Source organism: Macrobrachium nipponense, chromosome 25 (genome assembly GCF_015104395.2).
Source record: "Macrobrachium nipponense isolate FS-2020 chromosome 25, ASM1510439v2, whole genome shotgun sequence".
Lineage (NCBI taxonomy): Eukaryota > Metazoa > Arthropoda > Malacostraca > Decapoda > Palaemonidae > Macrobrachium > Macrobrachium nipponense.
Window position 1 is genome coordinate 3,375,959 of NC_087214.1, and position 24,946 is coordinate 3,400,904.

Below are 24,946 nucleotides of genomic sequence, written 5' to 3' on the forward strand. Positions count from 1 at the left end.
ATGGCCCAGGTAACTTCACCATCAAAATACAAGCAGATGAAAAAGAAAATAAAACAAATCCTCCGATACCTTAGGGAGGCCTCTTACCCCACCTTCCCCTACAAGAGAGCAAGCGCTTCCTGGAGAGTCAGTTTGTTCTCATAGCACCCAACAGGGCGTGGATGTCACTGTAGCATTTCAACAGTGTTTGGATGTCATTGTAACACTTTAACAGAGTGTAGCTGTCATTGTAGCACTTCATTAGCGTGTAGATGTAATTGTAATTCTTCGCCAGGACGTGGGTGTCATTGTAGCACTTCGAGAGGGAGTTTGTGTCACTAGCAAACTTACCCATCTACGATGGGTGATAAATACGGGTGCAGAAGTGAAAATTTTATATGTACTATTTGTTCAGTAATATTAAAATACGGGCGATTACACGAATAGTCTCTCTCTCTCTCTCTCTCTCTCTCTCTCTCTCTCTCTCTCATAATGTAATTCAAGGGACGATCACTGAACGCAGAGAAAATTTCGTTATTTCATTGTTGTTTCCCCTACATTTTAATGAATACTTCTCTTCTCTCTCTCTCTCTCTCTCTCTCTTTTAAAGTAAGTGGAAGGGACCCGATCAATAAAACGTAAAGAAGGTTACGTATTCATTATTGTTTACCCCCTTTTAATGATTCTCTCCTCTCTCTCTCCTGCTCTCTCGACTCTCTTAATTAAGATAAGTTCAAGTAAACGAAAAAGACGGGTGATGGGATTAATCGGATTACTTAGCTCTCAAATCACCAAATTAAATTACTCCTCTCTCCTTTCTCCTTTTCTCTTCAATTTTTCGATAGCAAGATAAAATAATAAAAATTGTAGTGGGCATTAATGTCGTTAAATGGCGCTCTCTCTTCTCTATCTTCTCTCTCCTCTCTCTCCTCCGTCGGTGGGACTTTCATTAACGGAACAGGGATCTTGATTTGGTTCGTTTCTTTGTCAATTACTTTGCACTTGGTGATACGAATAATAAAGTATCTTTTCTTTTCATTAATGTTACTGCAAAGACGCACAACTTGTATTGCCAGTGCGTTATGGCTACTGATAAATGCTTCTTATGATCCTGTGTCTTCCAAAAAAGAGTAAGAAAGTCAATGGAAACTTATCAGTTATTCCGAAGCAACATTTAACCGTGGGAAGTACTTCCTTCAACCATTAATTTTGTGCACTGGCAGTCCGATGGGATTTAAGTTATTCAAAAATCTTGCGGATCATTGATGATTAAATTTTCATCTTCTATTGTTGGTCCGAGCTGAAATATTTCGCGCCTTCTCAGGGGAACGTTGCTACAGAAATTATGTATTGAAAAAATTGTTAAAAGTAAACTAAGTTTCTTACGCGAATAACCGGCCTTGTTCACGGTCCAGAAACAAAAGCTCCGTTTCAGGGAATACCCTTCTCACCCCCACCCCCTACCATAAACAAAGGGGGGTAGGGTTGGAATGAAAGCCCCATTACAAACCATCTCATGGGGTCCCCACCAGAACCCTGCCAAAGTTTCATGCCCATCTGACCAGTCATTTGGCTGTTGATTGAATGACAGACAGACAGACAGGACCAAGACATTGACGGACCCAAGTTATAGTATGATTGTAGCCCTAACCCTCCAAAAAAAAATCCCATCCAACCTCGCTGGTGGATGTAAGACAAGGGAAGACTAGAAATAGCAATACTTAGTGATATTTTTAGATATTATATATTAGATATATCAATATATATATATACTTATATATATATATAACATTCATTGAATAAAATGGGCTTTTTTCCAACTGCTAACCAGCTTGTTGTTTTGAAATTGCTCATATTTTCTTTTAATTTATTTTCTGTTACTTCAATGTCAGGTTACTAATGGACACATAAATGGGGGGTTCCTAATTTACGCCAGTATTTTTGCACGCTGACAGCTGGTTTCGTCAAACCTATTAACGTATTCTGACGTTACAAGCGGTACTGATACAAATATGAAGGCCTACATGCGTTTCGGTGACGTTCATGAGGACGAGGAAAGGGTAGTACAATTGCCAGATAACCTAGTTTTCAAGTATTTACAAAAGACTATAGTCTTTTGTAAATACCTTTAATTGTAATAATGGAAAAAAATACTCAAAGACTTCTACCAGCGAACAAAATCAACCAGCGCCTTAAGCGACACAAATACTTACGAAAAAAACTGACGGAAAAATCCCCTTCAGGAACGTTCCCACAGAATTTTTCGGAAAGTAAGATTAAGTTGGCCAAGACAAAAAGAAAAAAGTATTGAAACTATTAGAGAAATTTAAAGTAATTTAATCCTAAATTACCCTACTTTTATGGCTCTTCCCAAAACTCACAAAGACAATTTCATTCCAGTTCACACCATCGTTTCAATGCGCCGGAGCTTTCAATTACAAAATTTCTAAAATGGTTAGGCTGGCCTCCTTTCTCCACTTTTTAGGGGCCACTTTTTCTCACCAGTCCCAATCAAACATTCGGAAGAACTTTTGTCACAGAAATTCAGACGAAGCACAACATATACCACTTCACAACATAAAACTTTTAAGCCTTGACGTAGACTCCCTATTCACAAAAGTACCAGTACAGGACGTTCTTCAGTTTTTTAATGGGAAAAAAATTATCCCCCTATTCAGATCATTTCCCTTTGGCAACTGGACCAAAATAAGAAAGTTAGTTGAATTATGTGCATCTAAATAACGCGTTATTTTCATTCGGGGAATCATTTCTACCAAGCAAAAATTCGGGGTGTAGTATGGGTAGTCCTTTAAGTCCTATTTTTAGCCCAATCTGTACATGGAATACTTTGAAACTTACAGTAATAAATGCGAATAAAACCCAAAAAAACATGCTGTGGATAGGAAACGATACGGGATGACATACTAACATTTTGGGGATAATAAGATGGGGTAAATTTTAATGAATTGCCTCTCAAAAATTTAAACGCATTAGTGCCCAGCATCAAATTTAAAAGTTGAATGGGAAAACAGACACAACAAAAAATTCCTTTTCTTGATGTTTTTAAATAATTCCCCCCCCCCCCCCCAGAGACACGACAGAATACAAAATTTACCATATACAGAAAACCTAACGTATCTTTCACTTTCTATTATTCACTATTTTAGCTATCATGACAATTAAACCATCAAAGATAGGTCTTCTAGCTAGCAACCTATCGTTAAGAAGCCTTACGAATTGTTCCCCAGAATTCCTGTGGAAAAGAATGTTTGAACTAATTCGCAAGCAAACTTTCATCTTTTAAAGTATCCTGACCATATAATTGAGAAAACGCAATTTCCAAAAGCAAACGTTAATTTTTACCGAACGACCCTAAAGACACAGAACCAGAGACACACAAACCCAAAAATAAAATTAAAAACTTCCCCACCTGGAAGACGATATTAAGAGAGTAACTCACACCCTTGGGAAATTCCAACCCTTATTTTGCATTTAATCCTTAACCCAAACTACCTTATGCCAAATTCCCTGATTAAACGTCCAACAAAAGGACATCGCCCAAAGACTATGGGGTAGAATGAGACTACCCATGCCAGGACTGTTACCCCCCCATTTTTTTTTTTCTTTTTTTTTTCTTCTGACCAATATTACATTCGGATTTCACAGGTAAATCACTTCCCAGAGATTAATTACAACACCTCAAACGGTCAGTTAGGTATGGACAACAGAAACTCGGCTATTTTCAAAATCATAATAAATGACATAAACCGAACCAAGAATTAAAACGGATGGAATAGTGCAACGTGTTAATTTATAGCAGCAACTGCCGGCTACAAGAGTCAAATGATGGAATCGGCCTTAATTAAAAAGGAGAAGCAGGTAATGGAAACATCTCAAAAGGGAAATTGGACATCCGACAAAAATCGTCGACGCAGTTGTTCATTCAACCCAAAACGCTTAAGAAGATTAAAGGAAGAGATTAATCAGCGGGGGTGACCTAAAATTGGCTTAACGTTGTGGACGAATCTCTTGGTATAAAAATACCCAACTTTTCTGTAAACTTTTCTCATTCATTATACCTGACAAGACGAGAGGACAGGCAGTCTCTGAAATATAGTACTTTCTTTTCTCTTACATTTTGGTGTTTTTATGGGCACCTTTTATTTAGAATATATATATTATATATATATTATATATATATAGTATATATTAACACCTAGACCGTTGCTAAAGATATGGCGGTGGTTACGTAGTACGCGACGACAAAAATAGAAGATTGTTGTAGGGAGGAAAGTACATCCCAAGTGGGTCCCTTAAAAATACATTTATGCTAGCGTTTCACAAAACAACAAAAGGGTTTCATTTTCCAAGCTTGTACAGACACAAAAACAATAAAATTACATTAAAAAGCGTCTTTAAATTACAAATTCAAGACATAATAAACAACTAGTTGTAGCAGAACTAACCATCAAGAAAGAAAGGCAAGGACAGAAGTCAGAAGGAACAAAAACCAGAAATGACCAAAAGGCAACAAGATCAACGGTAAAGGTTAAAAGATTTGTCGAGGAAGAACTGCTAAGAAGTAGTAAGTGTTCAATTGGGAAACAAGAAACAAGCTGTTTAATATTAAAACAAGGAACTCCCCCCCAGAATTGTTAGTAGTTTAGCCCATTCGGTGCCCGTCCCAATATTTCAAAATCTTTGTATTGTATATTATGTTGGCAATTTATTGGCGGTGTTTGTCTGTTTTAGTGTTAGCAAAATTCAGGATTAGCAAATTTGGTTACCAAATTTCTGTAGCTAACGCCCAGTTATGGCAATTCATAATTCTAATTCTAACCCATCCAGTAACCTCTGTGTTTGGATCCCACGTAGGTCCCAGATTTACATTTAGGGACAATTAAAACTTGTACAACGACACTAACGAGGTCATTCAAAAGGGTCAAGGTTTATCCTTGAATTGTTTAAACAAACTACCTAAAAAAAAATTTATAGGTCACTGTTTTTTATGCTTTTTTAAATTAAAACTCGTTATCAACATTACTGCATCGTGCCTTCTTCACTGACATTCTAGTTGGGATTTTTTTTTTCACGAAGAAATCAATTATTTTTACGTTAATATTTTACTTAAAATAATTTTTCCACTTACACTTTTTCACAGGTATAATTTTAACCTTCTTAGTAACGTTTTTATTCCAAAAGAACTATCCTTAACTACCCGTTTTGTCTAAGCTCTTCCATTTTATGCCAAATTGTACCTTTAATCCATGACAAAAATTTCTACGATGCACTAAAAAAACTCATTATTTGATTATATAACCAGCTATTAGATTAATTAATATTCCAACAAGCCAACAAATCACCAGTTTTAGGAAGTTTGTTTAAATTCAAGGATAAAACTTGACCCTTTGATGTCGCCACAAACAGAAGTAATTGCTCCACAATTTTATAAGGAAAAAAAAAAAGAAAAATTGCTTAGTGTCAACGATAGACATTACCAAACGAGCTGAGGCAGAGAAAAAAGATGAATGGTATTCCATCAACGCACGCTACAGGTAGTCACAGACCTTCCTAACCATGTGACTGCAATGAGGTTCCGTCACTTTTAGTAAATATATATGTATATAAATATATACATATTAATATATATTATATAAGATATATATATAGATATAATATATATATATTTATTATAGAATATATATATATTAAGGCATACCCCAAGCCAATGGAGAAACCAAAACTTCTTCTGGACCAATTTACAAAAGAGGAAGACAAAATTAATAGATTTTGATGAAAATTAAATAATGAAGGTATTGTTTTAAATGGAAAAAAACCTTTTTTTAGGCGGATCCAGGAAACTATTGTGACAGGCTCCTTTCGTTTAGTTATTTTATATGGGACTCCCTGAGATACATTAAGGAAGGAGTTCCTATTAAAAACCCATTATGGCAAGCCTATTAACAGCCCCCTTCTTTACAATATCGAAAGTACCTTGTCTTCAATTACTTCGGTGGGGAATTTGCTTACAACGAGTTTCTCAACTTAAAAATGGATATGAGGTTACCAGAAAAGAAATAGCTTTTACAAGATGGTGATATACATTATGGCAAGCTTTGATGTAGAAGCCTCTCTTCACCAAATGTGCCTCTAAATTGAAAACTATCAACATATTTTAGACAAGATTTTTGATTAGACAATTCATGTACTTTTTAATTGGTTTTTAAATGGGACAAACTTTTAAGGACGTTTCTTGAAGCTTGGCTGTGCAAGACTCTATGTTTGTTTTAACAAAATGGCCAACTCTTTTTCGCAAGGTCGATGGGCAGTTCGCCCATGGGCTCTCCCACTGGGGCCTGTGTCTTCGCCAATATTTTTTATGGCTTTTTTAGGCAAAACAAAAAACTCTTTTTTAATTAGTTGTCCAGATATATGTAAGCCTGTCCTTAATTTATAGTCGATATGTTGACTGACACATCTTTGTTACTATTCAAGGAATCTTGGGCAAGGTGAGATGTTTCTGGACCATATCAATTAAAATTTTTTTCACAAATGAAAATGTTAAGGTTTCATCATGGTTTTCAAAAAAGGAAAACGATAAATTGACTGCGTTTCTAGATATCAAATGGTAAGCAGAGGACAATGGTGATTTTACTACAATTCTGGTGTATCGGAAAAAAAAACATACAAACAGGACTCGTAAACAAACTACCTATAGTTCACTTTTTAAGGAATTTTAAAACTAAACTCCATATATACTTTAGTTTAGTTTATAGGGGCCCTTCGATATTCTTCCTTCGAGTTGGTCTCTTGTTTCCATAATGAGATTTTGTTTTTAATCAAATTTTTCTTTTTTCAACAGAATTCATAATCCTAAAAAATTTGGTTTTTAAAGTAATAATTAACAGGCCTGTTGCACCAACAACATTCTCTAATCCAGGGAACGCCCTCTTATAATGTTCCAAAGAAAAAATACATTACCACAATACCCGTTTATTTCGGACGGCAACTTTTCATCCAAGCGTTAAAACAAATAAAAATTTGAACAACGAATTTGGCATGCCTTTAAGATTCAATTGATTCCAAATCAATCCACTCAAGATTCAGCGTATTATTTAACTACAAGGATAAAACCTGCAGACCTTCATGAGATCTAAACATTATTTATTTAAAATTCAAGTGCCCGGGATGTTCCCGGGTATTTATATTGGATCTTGCCGCAGGTTACTGCAGATGGAGATTATTTCAGCCATATGGGATACAGTTTTAGAACGGGCCAGAAAGAAGAAACTGAGTAAAACCTGCAATTTTCCAATATAAAAAACCATGCTTCTTAATATGTAAAATCGAAGTTAATTAAAATAAAAAGGCATTTCTTTTCCATTATGGTGGTACAAGCCATAGGGATTACCATTAACCTAAAAACCCTTGAGTCCTTATAACATCAAACGGCTTGTTACCGTTCTTTGAACTCCATAACGTTTCCGCTTCTTTCTTTTATCTAACATAACTGAAGTTCGATAGGTTGCGGTGTGAAATCTTTGGTCAATCGTTCTTCTACCTTTTCATTGAGTGGTTTGGTGAGAACTGGGGTATTTTTTACTGTAATCCTTTTAAGTTAATTTAACATTTGTAACGTAATATTTTTTTTCTATCTTAAACTCTATTTTTTTTAAAAACATTTTTTGTAAATTTTAAACCAATTCTTATGCTATTTCTACAGACTGAAGATGTACAGAGAACAGTAGGCGAAAACATATCATGTTGAAATAATAAACTTTATGGTTATTTGATGTTTTGTGGACCCATGCTGTATGCTTTTATTTTATATATTCTTCATTCTGGAATCCGCCTATATGGTATGTATGTTAAAATGGTATTTTTTTGTAAATTGGGTTAAATGTATGTATGTAATGTATGTATGATGTATGTATGTATGTATGTATGTATGTATGTATGTATGTATTGGCAAGAAGGTCGGAAACAACATCGTTTCAGGAACTCTACCAAACAAGCCAGCCTAGCAACTGGACGGGAAGTCTGTTGCGAGAAAGACCTAGAAAAGCCAGAATAGCAACATTAAAAATGCCAATAATAGGAAGAAGGGATTTTAATGAAATTGGTACCTTCGGCCCCCAGACCAAAAACTTCTTGTCAAGCAACTCTGGCTTCGACCAGAGCATATGCACATGATAAGCAATTAACGAAATACAATCACTTATGATTTTCGGGCTAAAAACTCTTATTCCACCCACTGGCAACAACCTGGCCTGGTCAGCTAATTACCTGAGATGTATGACTAGTGTTGCACCCAGCCCCGGTTGCTTAGGTTGGGTTCGGGTTTAGAATAGATTAAACTTACACCCCAGTTATAATTTGGCTGTGGGAAACAGAAGAGATTAGTCTTCCAAAGAAAAGTTTCTATGGTTATTTTTAAGTATTGTGGCGTCCCGTTTTTCAGGGAACGTTTTTCGGTTACTTCCGTCACTTCTCCTGAAAAAACGAAGGACGGTCAGCTGGGTCAAAAGCGGATTTGGCCATTCTCCCCTGCTAAGCGGGCGCTCAACAAAGTGTTGGTTCTTTTCAACTGCTAATCCAGACACGTCACGAAATTCACTTCATAAGTATTCATTTTAATTCCAGGTATAATACCTAAACCTTCTTCAGGGGATAAATATCCCCACTTTGTTTTGCAAATTGATTTCCCCCTCTTCTTCTTTCTTTACCTTGATTACGTTCAGAGCGTTCAGGGAGTTTACGTACAAGTGACCTCTTCAATATTTGCGAGAAGATGCGTTGATTGGTGTTAAAGTTTAGTGAGGGTCACGGGGGAAAGATGGAAGGTGGCAATGCTATCAAGCGTCCCTTCGATTCCCTAGCTGCCAGCCCCTTTGCATCCATTCTACTGTACCTCCGTTCATTTATTATCTTTCTTGCCATGTTACTGGTCCAGTGTCCACCCTCTCTTCAACAGCTGCTTCATGGTTGCAATGACTTGAGGTTTTTCTCTGTTACACCTTTCAAACCTTCTTAATTTAACTTCTCGGTTTCCCTTTTCAGCGCTTGAATGCGGCCTCATAAGGTCCCAGTGCTTGCGTTGGCTTCCAGCTTGTTGGGGAGAGGTTGATGTGGAAGCTGCTACCACCGCTGAAATTCGAGGGAAGAAAAAACCAAGCCCCTCCTAGAAAGCCAACCACAGATAAATGCAGTCATATGCTTGAGGAACAAGAGTCAACCGAGTTTTTCTGTTGATCGGGGTGAGGCCCTAAGACCACCAGCTCATAAAAACTCTTAGCCGCTGGCCATGAAAACTCAACCATGGACTATGGGGGGGCCTATTGTTGTTGGTAACTATAGCACTGCCAAGAGGTACGATTATGGGCTAAACTTTGAACATTAAATAAGAATAAAAACTAACTGAGGCTAGAGGGACTGCAAAGGTGGGTCACGTTTCATCAATGGACTGGGGGTGGATGGTCAACGCTACCAATTTGCAGCCCTCCCTTAGCCTCGGTAATTTTTAAGATCTGGAGGGCGGACGGGACGGAACCGAAAAGACGGCTACAATGGTTTTTCTTTTAAAGAAAGCTAAAAATGAGACTTACTTTCATATACGAGGTAGGGGGGAAAAGGCAGCGGGACAGAGACTTGACATTCTCTTCGGCCCACATTTTGGTACTGTGTAGGAATGGATCGGGATTTGACATCTCGCTCACTCTTCAACTGAAATGGTGTAAGTTCAAAGGCATAAGAATAATGAAACGTATTGTTTTTCTGCCACTTCATTCTTTATAGTTGTTTTAAACGCTGTAGGGCATTTACTTGATCCTGTATTCGTGGGATGGGATAACAGCACGGGTGGCGTCATTCTGTCTAGTCTTTATAATTTGGCATTTAAAGCTATTCAAATTCGGACATCTAAAATTTTAAGAATCCCTGTCGGTGGTATACGTATCGAAAGAAACACCTCAAGCGATGGCACTGTATAGGCATTAAACGTTAAGGTTCTTTACAACGTCTACTTCGGCTCCTTAGCTGGCGGGACCCCTTTCATTCATTTTACTTTACCTCCGTTCACATAGTCTTTCTTCCACCTTAACTTGCCACCTCTATAAGAGTTGTGTCAGCCATTAGTCTCCTGCGTCTGAATGACTTCACAAAGGCCTTTGGACCCAAAATTGTTACGTTCCAACTTCCAGATTTGATTTACCAAAACCCATCATGAAATATGGTGACTATTTTGTGGAAAAACAGGAAAAATGTAGGCAAGCCTCCATGAATCTACAGCGATGGTTAACCGATTCCCCACTTGCCTCAGCATCTTGGTTCTTACGATTCCTGGAAAGTTTTTTCTCTCTGCGGAAGTCAGAAGTCTTCCGTCAGCAGAGTAGGGTCTTTCTTATCCTAATTGTAGGAATGTCCTTCTTCGTTCTGTGACCCGAAAGTTTTCGCATTTGAAAAGGGAAACTAACTTGTCTAGCAGAGAGTTAGCATCCAACGCCCTTGTTGAAAAGCGCCTCAAGTGGCCGTGCGGTCGGTTATGGTGTTGGCGGGAACCGCGAGTTCGATTCTCGGGACCCTTCCATTGAGGGTTGAGAGATGTGTAGTTTCTGGTGGGATAGAAGTTCACTCTCGTCAGTGGTTCGGAAGCCACGAAAAGCCAGTTGGTCCCGGTTGCTGAATGGTTTAACCACTGGTTTCATGCAACGTTGCAAAAACCAATACAAACAAAAAAAGCCCTGTTGAACGTGTTTAAATTGCCAAATAACTAACTGATCATTCAAGGACGACCATTTGATCACCCCTCTACTCTGGAACTGTGGAATTAGGGTCCTGTTGCTAGCCAAGGATCGCCTGGGCTGTTGCGTTTAAAGTGTAAGATAAAAGATGCATTTCCATTTCTTTTTAATGTTTCATTCAATTTTTACAAACTGAATGCTTCTTTTCAGAAGAAAATTTGGTTTGATTTACTTCTCCTTATATGTTGTATTTTGAACACATAATTTTAATTTTATTTTATTTTTTCTTTCACGTTAAACTGTGAGTATTCTGGTCTCCATGAGTGTTGTATTGTGAGCAAAACTATTAAATAAAAGTGAAAAAAAAGAAAAAAAAAAAAACACTTTTAACATAAATATGCTCTTTATTTTGGACCATGAATAGAACCAATTTATAACGTTTCTGACGACTCATTGCATTCATTATGTCGATCATTAATTTCATTATAATGCCAAGTAGTATTAATCTCATTCACGACTGAGGTATGAAAATGGCAGACTTCACAGTGCAAAGAAATTCAATAACTTTGCTTAACAGTGTATCCAACTGAACCAAAGTAAATTACAGGCGCTGAAATGAATTACAATAACAACTTCAACGATAATTCATCAGTATAATAATACAATAAAAAATTCCTCAGTATAATAATACAATAAAAATTGCACCCACTTTACATGGGCTATGGAGGGTTTCAAAGAGTGAACAGCACATACAATGTTTGGGACCATCCATCCTTGCAAGCATAGCCCTCCTAGTGACACAACCTTTACTATAGATATTTGCAAACCGATGGCTATACAAACATAGTTAGCAAAGACGAAAATACCTTCTGAATTTTATGTCTACGCAAAGCGCAAGGATTTCTGACTATCATTTTCCTGTCGTATTATATTAATGAAGTCACGTACATCTACTTTGATTTTTTTATAATGACAGAGACAATAATGCACTGGAGCTTTCAATAGCTCACTCGAAAGAGAATTATTGTGTCTCTGTCATTATCAAAAGGACAAAGGAGTAGTAAATTATTGCATTGGAACATTACTAGCTAAATATTTAAATTAAGAACATTACCTGAAATGTGGAACTTTTTACTGCAATAGCATGATGGTACAGGCATGAAAATTCACCGACTACAAATTACTCGATGTAAATAAACAACTGACTTTACTATTGAACACAAATTCATTTATCAGTATCATAGCAACTGACAGCCGGGTTTGTTGGGGAGCGGGTGGGGTAAGCAATACTTAAGGTTCTTCTCAACGTCACTTCGGCCCATAGCCGCAACCTCTTTCATTCCTTTTACTGTAATTCCTTTCATATTCCCTTTCTTCCATCTTGCTATCGACCCTCTCCCAACAATTGTTTCATAGTGCAACTGCTTTGAGATTTTCCTCCTGTTACAACTTTCTACTATCAATTTCAGCGCCTCAGTGGCGTGATCGGTATGGTCTTGGCCTGCCACCTCGAGTCTGATTCTCAGGCATTCCACTGAGTGGTTAGAGATGTGTATTTCTGGTGATAGAAGTTCACTCTCTACGTGGTTCGGAAGTCACGTAAAGCCATTGGTCCCGTTGCTGAATAGTCACTGGTTCCATGCAACGTAAAAATACCATACAAACAAACAAACAAACAAACAATACTATCCATTTCCCTTTCAGCGCTGAATGACCTCGAGGTCCCAGCGCTGGTCCTCTGGCCTAAATTTTATATTCCATTCCCTTCCACTAGCAACGGACAGAGGGACAGGTAAAGCAAATGATAGGAGTGAGTCGCTGCTAATAGCAACAACGAAGGAATACCAAGGTGTCTGGGAGGGCGGGTCCTTACCTTCCAGACAAAGGACTCGGGGTTGGGGGGGGGGGGGGGGGGGGGGGGGCGGGCGACCAGGGGGTATTTGGGTATTTCCCCAAATGTCTCAACCCGACAGCATGACGCGTAAATGTCGTCGTTAGGGCTCGTGTGTGTATGATCATATCACACATGGACGTTCACTGTTATGAATAGAATATATTAAAACTTGAAATAATATGTTTTCGTTGCTTCTTCACACGCCTTCAAAGTAATTCTGACGATGCACTCACACACACGCACACACACACTCACACTCACACTCACACACACCCAGAAACTGAGGTTACACATACACACCTAGAATTTGAAGACACACACACACACATCCAGAATTTGAGGTCACACACACACACACACACACACACACATCCAGAATTTGAGGTCACACACGCACACACACACATACACACACACACACACACACACACACACACACACACAGAATTTGAGGTGCCTGACTCCTGCTACTTCTCCCTAACTTGAGGTTTGAAGGGGACAATGACGGGATAAGTTTCGTTACGACTGAATGTAAAAGGATTGGCCCCCTGGTTCATCGAGAACCTTCACAAGGAATTTAATGAAGAAAATATGCTTAAGGTTGTGTTCATTCTTCCAATTATTCAAAAGAGATCATCATTGTGGCGTAGACGTTTGAATTTATAGTAATAATAATAATAATAATAATAATAATAATAATAATAATAATAATAGTGGATCTTGTTTGTCCTTCCCGGGTGATAGGAGGGCAGAGGAGACATCCATCATCCTCCTGCAATCCTGTTTGTACACCCCCGGTGGGGCGGGTTTGGTAAGGGATCAGGAAGGTAAGGGAGACAGCTGCGCTGGGCTCCAGCTCGCGTAACGCGCCGACAATTTCTGTTTGTGATTATAATTAAATTGTATTTTATTGTTAACTATATAATGTACAAATTTTCACTGTTCTATTTCCAATTTAGGCAAAATGTTGTAACAAACATAATGTAGTATCAAAATTGCACATAGAATCGACCATAACACGTAATGATCGCCGAAACGATTTTTTTTTTTATCAGTCTGCAACGTGGAAAAAGTTTAGGCCTGGTAACGTTCAGTTAAAATCGCAAGGGGAGATGCAGTTTCATTAAACCTAATAAAAAAAATTGTCAAAAAATTTGCGTTAGATAAGTATGCATGCATGTATGTATATTCTTATACATACAGTATATTAAGCTAAGGCGACAGGAAAAATAAAAGGAGGTCTAATGCAATAGTTATTCTAAATAAGCAAGATTACAAAGATGAACTACACTGCTGAATGATGTTAATTAATACCTGCGATCTACTGACCTCAAATCCATCTGAACATGTGCTGTCTCATTTTAATAAGATGGTCAAAAGTATCTTAAAAAATAATAAAGATTTGATTAAACAATTTGTAACCATATCTCCAACTTTACCTTACTTGTATGGTCTTGTTAAAACACATACAAACCTGGTAACCCCATTAGACCAATTATCAGCTCTGTTGGGTCATGTGCTTACAAGCTTTCAAAATGGCTGGTTAAGATTCTTTCACCTTTAGTAGGAAGCATTTCGAATTCTAATATTAAACATAATGTAGATCTGATAGAAAAACTAAATAGCACAACTATTAATTTTAAGTTTAAAATCATTAGCTTTGATGTTGTATCTATATTTATAAATGTACCTATAAATGACTTTCTTGAATATTTAGCTGAATTTTTAGATAATTATGATATACCCTTGTCCACTCATAACATTTTAGAACTGGTTAAACTCTGCATTTGTGATTCGGTTTTTACTTTTCACGACAAATTTTATGCACAAAAATTAGGTATGGCAATGGGAAATCATCTTTAGCTTGTTTTAAGAATTTATACATGGAATTTTTTGAAACAAGTTTTTTACCTAATATTTTACCTTATGGTGTTCTGTGGTTTAGATATGTAGATGATGATGTTTTTTGCATATGGCCTCCAACCGAAAATGTAAATGCATTTCTTTTCAAACTGAACAATTTGGTACCTTCCATTAATTTTATTTATGAAGAAGAACATGATGGTTGTCTTTCATCTTTAGGTGTAAATGTTCACAGTACTTTAAATGGCTTCAAATACTCAGTGTATAGGAAACCTACAAATGTAAATTCATACATTCACTATTATTCTAACCAGAGCAATCAAGTCAAGAAGGCTACTTTTTCCTTCATGTTTATAAGAGCCTTACGTATCTGCAGCCCAGAATTTCTTCAGTAAGAGTTTGATAATATTTTTAACATATCGGAAAAATTAAAATACCCTAAATATTTTGTTCAATGTGCTTTACAAAAAGCAAAAAAAAAATAACAAAAATTTTTATTCTGTAACTACGAAAATAGCTTTTAATAATGATAATGTGCTTGTTTTACCATATAATGATCTCTTACGGAGGGTTCCAAGATTTTGCAAGAATTTTAATATTAATGTTGTTTTTAAATTTTTAAATACATTGAAAAACATACTAATAAGGAATTCTCCCAAAGTTTCTCAGGGCTGCATTTACGGGGTTCCTTGCATGAACTGCAAGTGTTTTTATATCGGGCAATTTAGGAAGGGACTGGACACCGGAATTAAACAACATAGATACAGTGTGAGAACGGGACAAATGTCGAATGCTTTGTTTTTATACATTAATCACCTTAATCACATGATTCATTGGGAGGGGGCAAAAGTTGCTTTATATTGTAATAATATAACTCTTAGAAATATTATTGAAACTGCTCTTATTAAGTATCACGGTGACTTAATGAATGTAAGCCAGGGTATGTACTAACTAGATCCATTTGTTGTTTCTTTTTAATTACCTGTTGAGCGGTTCTATACCTGCTGTACTGGTTTTAACCGACTTTGAATACTTATGTTTCGATTTTTTTCAGCTTTTATGTTTACTTTGTTAGATGTTCTCTGTGTTTTTAGCATTGTACCTCAAAAATGTATTGAAATAACACGAAAGTGCTCAGTACTCCTTTATTTTTCCTGTGGCCTTGGCTAAATGTATGTATAAATAGCATAAATATTTATGTATAATGTGTGTGCGCACATGCTCATGGCATGTTGCTCCGGAATCCTTCATTCTGCTCAATGCAAGTTCATTTACGACTGCGTTGAATTTTTTTGTCAAAAACTGTAATTTTGATTTCTGGTTGTCATTGCCTAGATCCTGGTGGCTGGAGTTCTAGAGGGTGACTCCGAGCAAGTTGAAAAATTTCTCAAGATGGATGTCGATCTGCAAGTATTGACAGTGGCCAATGAAGGTGCTAAACTCCCATTGTTAGGGTTAGCGGCCTATTTAGGCCATCGCCACTTAGTGGCTCCATTGGTGTCCGCAGGCGTTGATGCAAATGCCAGAGACAGCTCGGGCCTTACCCCGCTCATCCATGCAGCCAGGGAAGGCCACGGGAGAGTCCTCAGAGAGCTTGTTGAGGCTGGAGCCGATATCAACGCCACTGCATCGGAAAAGGAAATGCGTAAGTAAACTAAAAAGCCAATAAGGATTTTGTGAAAAAATTGCTAGTATAAATGTATTTTTATCTTTAGCTATAGTATGTTTTCATGAAAACAAGATTGTTGCTGATGCAGATGACGCTTCCTGATATATGCCCTGATCCCATGAGTAAAGACCTGTGGTTGCTGAATCTCGTGACGGAGATTTAGTTAAAATTAGTTCTAGGTGCAAATTATTACCGATGAATTTGAACCCTAACAGAAATCAAAGTGTAATTGTAAGTACATTTAAGACAGGACTCCCCCAACAAAGATCTTTTCATTGACAATGTTTCTTTAACAATAAAAGAAATTGTTAAAATTTCTAGGCATCGTTCTTGGTTGCAAATTCATTTTGAGACGCATAATGGGCATGCTGCTGTTTTGTTGCACAAAATGACTATAGTAGATTCACATCAACCGTGCATTTGATGTCTAGGCCAGTCCCTCACGACGCTCCTGATTGGCTGTTGATAAACCAATCACAGGGCTGGAAACTCTCACTCTCTCTCTCGAGATTTCATGTAGGCAGGACCCCCCAGATGCTGAAGCCTTGCCGAGGATGGGGGGCTTAGGGTTCAGCAGCTGGGCCCTGATGCCTGGTGGGAACTGCTTTCTCGCTGGGCCTTGGTGCCCAGCTTTTGATCCAACGAAATAAGTCAGCCCTTTTTCTTCTACTAAAAACATTTCATCTTTCTGCCTTCCTCCCCCTATAAGGTATGGATTCTATGATGACGACTATTGGCTTGGTTTTGGACATGATTTAGTCTAAATCTTGGGATTTGAAGGAGGGTGAGGATGGATGGCATGCCACCTCACCCATAGAACTCTAGTACCTGACGTGGTCGAGCAAGGGGAAAGTTTAATGTCAAACCCTATCCTCAATGCCAGGTCTGATCTCGACGGACATCATGACGCCTTAGCACTGGGGATAGGGTGTATATCCAGTAATTACCCCTAGGACGACCCTAATTAAAGGGATGACCTATCCTCTAAGTGTGACTCCATTGTGGGTATGGGGAATATCTGGATGAACTATGTATTTTACGTTCTATGGCAACCCCCCTATTTCTGTTGACGACCCTATGCTTTCATCAAAGGACTTGTCCACGGAACCCAAACATCAATTTTCCATGGTCGGTCCCCAGGATCAATGTAGTATCCCTGGGTCAAATGACAGACGGACACAGTTGACGACCCAAAGCAATGCGAGTAAATATAATACAGCCAGGAAATCTAAACAAAAAGCATCTGGTTCCAGTATTGTCACACTGGAACCATTTGCCATGAAGAAAAATAATAAATATGAAATAGCTCCTGGGGTCTTTGTACCCAATTCCTTTAATAAATACCTTAATTTGAAGCTAGAAGGTGACAATATAGACATTTTTCAAGTGCATAGGGAAATCGTGAAATGTTGTGGCAGACAGCCAAAAATAACACCGCAGAATGGAAACATGCTCCTGGTAGAAAGCATCTCCCCAGAGGAAAGTATCAAGTTGATGGGATTGTCAGACCTTGCGGGAGTTACGGTTGATTGTACTCCCCACTCCAGCCTGAACTCAAGCAAGGGCTTGATTTATGCCCATCAGTTGATGGCTTTCTCTGAGGAGAGACTTTTAACAGAATTAAAAGACCTGGGTGTAATAAAGGTGGAAAGGATGTCAAAGAAGGTTGATAATAACAGAATACCTCAGCCTACCTTAATATTAACTTTTGACACCTTAAGACTTCCGGAATATGTCTTTGTAGCCTGGTATAGGTATAAGGTAAAGCAGTACATCCCGAGACCCAGGAGGTGTTTCCATTGCCAGCATTTTGGACACACCCTACAATCATGCCGATCCAAATTGCAAGAAAATAGTGCAGTCTGTGTCTACTGTGGAGAGGATGAGCATGGTATGTGCACCAGGGAACCTAAATGTGTTCACTGTGGTGAGGGACATGCATCATCGTCTCAGCATTGTGATATATATTTACTCGAAAAGGAAATCCAAGCCATTAGAGTAATAGAAAGAACAACATTTAAGGAAGCACGAGAGAGAGCCAAAGCAAAGATTGTAAGACCCGGTCTAAGTTTTGCTACTGTAGTAGCAAAATTAAGAAACCAAAAGAAAGAGACAAATAAAAAAACCCAAGTTAGGAGCACAAATGTAGAATCAAATAAAGACTCATTAAAGAGACAGCTAACTGAATCATTAGAGTCAATTGATGATGAGAAAGTAAAGACAAGGTTCACTAGAACCAACAAGAAAGGCCCTAGTATGGAATTGGAAAAAATTGAAGTGCCAGTTGAGATACACCCTCCACCATCTGCCTCATTGGAGGCAAGGCCAGTGGTTGCTTGTCTGGTGCCAGCTTCTGTTGGTGCCAACTCCTCTTTGGAGGACAAACCAGCAGATGCTGGTCCCCTGGTGCCAGTCCTTGCTGGTACTTCTGCCTCATTAGAGGCAGAGCTGGCAACCGCCAGCAATACAAAGACTCTTGAGGTGGTCTCTTTAGAGAGCACCTCTGCTTTCTCCACCTCGACAGAGATGGAGAGTGAAGAAACTAAAAAAACCCTTCAGTGTCAAGGACACTGAAGGAAAAGATGTTGGCTCTATGAAGGCAATAACTCCACCCAAGAGGCCAACAAAACCTTCCATTAAAATGCCTCCCCCTAGTAGGGAAAAGAGCTCTCCCAATCTTGTCAAAAGGAACCATAATATTGGTCCCAAACATAAATAAATTCACTTCCATTATTTAATGGAATTGTCAGGGACTGCGAGCAAAGTATGAGGAAGTCAAGCTTTTGATCTATGAGCACTCCCCTGTAGGGTTATGTTTGCAGGAGACCATGCTAGGTGAATATACCCCTTGTCCTAGGGAATATGTTCACTATAGAACTAAATTTGATTTAGAGGTGGGAAATCATGGTGGATCCCTCATCTACACCCGTCGAAATGTGCAACACTACCAAGTGAAACTAAATACTCCACTTCAAGCTGTGGCTGTAAGAATTAATTTAAGAAGGAAATATACTTTATGTTCCCTTTACATTCCACCCAATAGCCATGTCTCCCAAGAGAACTTGATATACTTGATGCAGCAACTACCAGAGCCTTTTTCTTCTACTTGGTGACTTCAATAGTAGACATTCATTGTGGGGAGATGTAACATCAAATCAAAAAGGGAATACGATGGCATCTTTAATAGAAATTGAAGATATAGGTCTTCTTAATACTGGAGAACCTACCCATTACCACATTCAGACAGGCACCGTCTCCTGCATCGACCTTTCAATATGTAGCTCCAACTGCAGTGTTGATTTTAGTTGGAGAACAAGTGATGACTGGCATACCAGTGACCATTCTCCAATTGTGATCGACACTAATGATGGTCCACCTATCCCGAGATCACCACGATGGTGCTTGGAGAAAGCAAATTGGAGAAAATTCAAAGATTTGAGTGAGTTGGAGGGGGATGCAAAAGATTTCCCAAGTGTAGATGATGCCATTGATCTACTCAATGGAACATTACATACTGCAGGTCTACACTCAATTCTTCGAACTAAAGGACTATTCAGGAGACGGCCAGTACCATGGTGGTCAGAAGACCTAAGGTTGTTACACCGAGCTACCAGGTCATCATTGACCAGGTGCCGTAGACATCGCACCTTGGACAATGTCATAATTTACAAACAGTGTAGGGCACGATTTCGAAAAGCCATGAAAGCTGCCAGAAGACAAGCATGGGCCGGATATGTATCCTCTATTAACAGCAGAACACCAGTCTGTAGCATTTGGAAGAAAATAAGAAAAATTCAAGGTAAATTTACACCCAATCCTCCTCCAGTACTTAAATTGAATAATAATCATGCTACTGATGCCACAGAAATTAGAGATAAGTTTTCTGAACACTTTGCTCGAGTATCTGAAAAATCAGATAGTTCCCCAGGACATCATTTCAGAATGATGGAAGAACAACAGGTACTTGACTTTTCATCAAACAAAGCTGAATCATATAATATGCCTTTTTCTGAAAGGGAATTTGACTCTGCTTTAGCTAGGAACAAGAACACTGCCCCTGGTCCAGATGAGATTCCTTATGAAATGTTTAAACACATTTCAAAGAACACAAAACTTTTTACAATAAGTATTATCAATAGAATATGGGATGAAAGCAGCTACCCTAGCATATGGGAATTAGCTACCATGTTACCATTCTTTAAGCCTGGAAAAGATCCTCTCTGGGCAGCAAGTTACCGCCCCATTGCTTTAGCATGTTGTTTATGTAAATTGATGGAAAAAATGGTAAATGTAAGACTGATGTGGTATCTAGAACACAACAATATTCTAACGCCCTCTCAGTGTGGCTTTCGAAAAATGCACTCCACCCTGGACATCTTACTGCAACTTGAAGCCCCTGTCTGTGAAGCCTTTGCCTCCAAGCAACACCATGTGACAGTGTTTTTTTTATATAGAAAAGGCATATGACACTGCTTGGAGACATGGGATTCTGAAGACTATGCATAATAGTGGTCTACAAGGCAAATTACCTTTATTTGTGAAATCCTTTTTACATCGTAGGTATTTTAAAGTTAAAGTTGGCAGTACTTTATCAGAGAAAAAGTGCCAAGAAGAAGGTGTTCCCCAGGGTAGTGTTCTCAGTGTAACACTTTTTGCTCTGGCCATAAACAGTGTTGCAGCTGTCATTCCAAGAGAGGTTTTAAAGACACTGTTTGTGGATGACTTGTCAATATCCTTTGCTGCCACCCGGATGACTGTAGCAGAAAGAAAGCTACAATTAACAATAAATAAAATAGTAAGTTGGGCTGAGAAACAGGGTTTTAAAATCTCTGTAAGCAAGACCACTGCTGTCCACTTCTGTTGGATCAGGGGAGTGCATCATGATCCAGACCTCTATTTGTATGGCCGTAGAATCCCATGTCTAGAACAAGCACACTTCTTAGGCCTAGTTTTTGACAGTAGATTGACTTGGGTCCCCCATATCAAACATGTAAAAGCAAAGAGCCTAGAAGCTCTACACATCTTGAAGGTGCTTTCTCACACCAGTTGGGGAGCTGATAGAAATCTTTTACTAAAGCTTCATAAATCCCTAATCTTGTCAAAGCTGTCATATGGTTGTGAAGTTTATTCTTCAGCCTCCTCATCTAACTTAAGAATTTTAGATTCAGTGCGTCATTCAGGTATTCGTATAGCCACAGGAGCTTTCCGTTCGTCACCAATACCTAGTATGCTAGTTGATGCAAGAGAGATGCCCCTTGAACTCTATTGCCAGTCATCATTACTTCGGTACTGGTTTAGAGTGCAAAGATTCCCCAAACCTCTGGCATTTTCTGTGGCAAATAGAAATATTTTTAATGGTTTTTACGAAAGTCATCCAAGGTATCCCACTCCTTTTAGCTATAGAATTAAAAATATTTTAGAGGATACGAATATTAAAAAATTTCCCATTGTCCCCTTTGTGTATCCCAGTACTCCTGTCTGGAGGTTACCTGATGTGAAATTCTGCAGGTACTTCAGTGGAGCAAAGAGGGATAAATCTGATGAGGAATGAGGTCCATATTTTTAGAGCATGTATCAGAGCATGTAGATACAAGTTTTATATTTACTGATGGCTCTAAGTCCAATGCTGGCATTGGATATGTGGTTTTTAGCGAATCTTTTAACCGAAGAGGTGCTCTTCCTTCTGTTGCCTCAAACTTTACAGCTGAATTGTATGGCCTCCTAATAGCACTGGAACATATTACAACACTCCCAGTTTGTAGCTATTCAATATTTTGTGACTCCAAAAGTGCCCTACAGTCCCTGGAAGTCTTTAATACTGATCATCCCTTGGTATTGAAGATCTTGCAGTGGATTTTCTTGCACTAAAATAGAGGCAGCATTGTTTCATTTTGTTGGGTTCCTGCCCATGTGAACATATCGGGAAACGAAGAGGCAGACAAGCTAGCCAAATCAGCAGCGCAAACTTTGGTACCGAGAAAATGCCCTGTTCCATATCGAGATACATCCTATGATATATGGAAATCCATCCAGCATTTATGGGTACTTCAGTGGGACAGAGTAGGCACCAATAAAATGAAAGAAAGTACTAGTCAGACACACCCTTGGAAATATGACCTAATACCAAGGAAGTGGGAGATAGTATTGTGTAGATTACGTATTGGCCATACGCGTTTAACTCATGGCTATCTGATGGATGGGGAGAATGAGCCCTTCTGTGACGATTGCTTAGTTCCACTAACCGTTAGGCATTTGCTGGTTGAGTGTCCCAGTCTGGTGGAACTTAGGAATAGTTTTTTAGGTTATAGTAGTGGAGCAGGGGGTAATTATAGCATGGCAAAACTGCTGGGAGAAAGCGCATGTATTAATAACATTATCTCTTTTATCAAAGAAGCTGGTCTTCTCAAATATATCTGACAGCTGTGCTGTCTTAGTATATACATTTTTTTTTTCTTTTTAATAGTTTTACTGTTATGTGATCAATCACAATTCTTTTTATCGGAATATTATTTTTATTTTTATCAGAAATTTATCTTATTTTTTAAATCAAATTTATATATCTCTCATAAAGATAAAGGTATTTTGAATGTTGTATAATATATTATAAAAGTTAAAAGATCACATTTAGTATTCGGCGTCGGTGACCCTAGTAGTTGTGACGCCAGATAACTCACAATCAATCAATCATGTAGGCAGGATGTATGCTCCAACTCTCCTGAGGGAGCTTTTGACAGACGTATCCCTCAGAAGAGGTGGAACATAGATCCTACCCATGTGAACTCAATAGCCAATCAGGGGCGTCGTAAGGGACTGGCCTAGACATCAAATGCACGGTTGATGTGAATCTACTATAGTATACTGAGTTTTAATGATCTCTGGAGGTCTGTCTTGTGCTGTAATCTCAGACAAGGAAACTCAAATGCAAACTGCTTGAGACATAGGCATGGGTCAGTGGTTCAGCCTAGGGCTTAAGACAATGTCCCTTGGGTTGATAACCGTTATAAGGTTCATGATGACTTCAGTGGCACTAACACTGACATAAGTATTCCCGCCAGCTTAGCGAGTAACCCAACAATGTGCATGTTTGCAAGGTAAAAACCAACTATTGATTTGCAGAACCCTGAAGAGATGTCTACTTTGACAGGGAATTCTGTTCTCCATACCTGCACCATGAAGTCGGACGAAGAATCGGTGTCATTCCTGCTGAGGCAAAAAGGAATGAATGTCAGCCTCCAAGATGATTATGCCTACACCCCTCTGCATGTGGCTGCCATCGTTAACAGCGTCCGCATCATCAATCTCCTGGTGGATGCTGAAGCTGATCAGAACCTGCGGACAGTGCACAGCTGCACTCCTCTGCACATCGCCAGCATGAGCGGATCCCTGGATGCTGTCAAAAGGCTCCTGGAACTGAAGTTTGAAATTTACGCCGTGGATAACGAAGGGCGCACTGCCTGCGACCTCGCTGATGAACGGGGAATAAGCAAAGTCTACTGGTTCTTCATCAAAAAGGCTGGGCAGATTGAAAAAACTATTCTAACTCCTCCTCAAAAGGTTAGTGCTGTTAGTAATTCAGGATTTTATTATTTCGTCTTATGTTTCCTGCCAGTGCCATAACGTATTATGTATACACACACACACACACACACACACACACACACACACACACACACACACACATATATATATATATATATATATGATATATATATATAATATATATATATATGAAATATATAAAATTCTCATTAACCTCAACATCTGTGGCATTCCAATTCTAGTCTGAACAGAGCTACGCAGTAAAGTAGTGGATTCTGGACTGGGCTACCAGCGGACATAACGACACGCTGCCCATGCTGCAGTACAACCATCCCAGCCAGGTCGATTCCTACTACCAGGACAAAAGGGGATACACCGTCCTTCACATGGCAGCCGAAAAGGGAAACAGGGATATGTTGCAGCTCCTCTTGGAAAGATGCGTCGTCTACGCAGGGGTCGTCGATCGGAAAAATCGGACGGCAGCGGACTTGGCGAGGGGACGCGGATTCTATCATCTGGCCGACTACATCGAGAGTTTCCTCAGCCATCCGCAGGTAGCTGGAGTTTCCGGGTGATGATGCTCTGTGATATTAACAGAGAGTTATTTGTTCGATTTCCCATCATCTTTTAGCCACTTCATGAAATGCCCTTAATGAGTCTGTATTGAAATGGAATTGTTAAGAATGCGAATTCACATTGTTACACAGTGTTACCATTCTGAAAGAACGATCTATTAGTTTCCAGTTTTTCAAATGCCATCTGATGCATGTTTTGGATATAATTTAAAAGTCGTGAAATTCAGACTATTACGTTTTCTCCAAAAATGATAATATATAAATAAAAAATAGCTATATAAATAGATAAATTAAATTAATTCATTTCCAGACAAAAGAAGAAAAAGAATCACTTTACCTGGAACTGCTGGAATTGATCCGCCAAGGAGACAGAGTCAAAAAGGCATCTGCCTTTCTATCGAGTGGGGCGCCAGTCGAACCCTTTGGCCAGCATTCCCATCACGCCCTTGTCGTGGCCATAATCGCCAACCGAAGAATGATCCTCTCGCTGCTCTTAGCGGCTGGAGCGCCGATCACGACCGTCTTCCAGGGACTGAACTTGCTGCAGATCGCCTGGATCTCACCGCAGATCTCCACCTACACCCGGATGATCATTACCAGAGTAGGTTCGCTCCCGTCTCGTTCAGAACGAATTGGAAAGGTTTGAGATTTGCAGTTCGGTTCCTCTTTCTAATATATGTCTTTATAT

At 38.8% G+C, this 24,946-nt stretch overlaps 1 protein-coding gene across 1 annotated transcript; it reads left to right on the forward strand.

Moving 5' to 3' along the window:
• Positions 1-23,952, forward strand: LOC135198960 (serine/threonine-protein phosphatase 6 regulatory ankyrin repeat subunit C-like). Its single transcript, XM_064226880.1, has 5 exons — positions 1-9; positions 15,811-16,120; positions 19,971-20,104; positions 23,261-23,698; positions 23,926-23,952. Exons 1-5 carry the CDS (start codon positions 1-3, stop codon positions 23,950-23,952), a joined length of 918 nt encoding a protein of 305 aa, XP_064082950.1.
• Positions 23,953-24,946: the final 994 nt, after the last annotated feature.